The following is a 1040-nucleotide window of genomic DNA, read 5'->3' on the forward strand; positions in this document are numbered from 1 at the left end:
TCCACAAATCTTGAGGAGAGGGGAAGGAGGGAAACATAGTATATTTATAGGAGAGTAAGAGTTGGTCCCTCTGCTCAGCTGCTTATTAGCAGCGCGTCTCGTAGATTCCACTGCGTCCGATGTATCGCACCCATTTAATCACATCGTGGTCACTGTAGTTGAGTTTCGACTCGAATACCTTCAGGTAACGAACCTTCAGCCCAGAGGGAGCAAACGGAACCTGAGACAGAGGAAGATAACGGAGGAAATACATCAGAGATGGGTGCTGCTAAAAGGGAACTAATAGTTGAATAACATATGTCAGATAAACTATTATTTTACATAAAATATAAGACAATAATGATACAAATATATGAAAATAGAATAAAATAATTAGCTTGAATCTAACGTACAAACCTCCCCTAAAAATGAACAACATTCAACTGTTAGCTTATTGAGGAAAAAAAAAGAATCAAGCTAATATTCTTTTATTCATTAGAAATAAGTAGGTAAATTGATTTCGTTTTAGTTGATTTTTAAAAAAATATTTATATTTACTGCTAAATTCAATCACAAATCAACTGTATCCAAAGTTATTTTAGTTCAAAAGAAGCACTGCAAACCTCAAAAATATTAAAATATCATTCAACCCTGATAGTCAACTTATTGAGATACAAAGCCCATTTTAATTTAAGAGAAATGCAAGATAGTAAATTCATATTTTGAGTTGCTAATTTTTTCATGTCTGTATGTATTGCTAAAATAAAAACACACATCTGGGTTTTAAATTGTATCCAAACATGTCCAGATTTTAGTTAATTCCAAAAAAAGCACAGCAAACCTCAATAAAAAAACATTAAAAGATCAATTAATTCAACCCTGTTACACTGTTTATTGATTAAAAAACAAGCTAATGTTTTGTCATTTATAAGAAACATGTTAGTAAATACATTTTTTCTGATAATGTTTTAAATCAATATTTATATTTATTGCTAAATTACAATTACACAAATTAAGGTTTTAAACGATCCAAAGATGTCCATGTTTTATTTAGTTAAAAA

General features: G+C 30.2%; 1 protein-coding gene across 4 annotated transcripts in view; it reads right to left on the reverse strand.

Moving 5' to 3' along the window:
- Positions 1-6: 6 nt before the first annotated feature.
- Positions 7-1040, reverse strand: part of ap2m1a (adaptor related protein complex 2 subunit mu 1a) — a 13711-nt gene continuing 12677 nt past the window's right edge. For all 4 annotated transcript variants that reach the window (XM_016283644.1, XM_016283643.1, XM_016283646.1 and 1 more), the window contains one exon: positions 7-220. In XM_016283644.1, coding sequence (XP_016139130.1) covers positions 86-220 — 135 coding nt within the window. In that variant the 3' untranslated portion in view covers positions 7-85. The remainder of the gene's footprint in view (positions 221-1040) is intronic.

The sequence above is a fragment of the Sinocyclocheilus grahami genome, unplaced genomic scaffold (assembly GCF_001515645.1).
Source record: "Sinocyclocheilus grahami isolate Dianchi unplaced genomic scaffold, SAMN03320097.WGS_v1.1 scaffold176.1, whole genome shotgun sequence".
In the NCBI taxonomy this organism is placed as follows: Eukaryota; Metazoa; Chordata; class Actinopteri; order Cypriniformes; family Cyprinidae; genus Sinocyclocheilus; species Sinocyclocheilus grahami.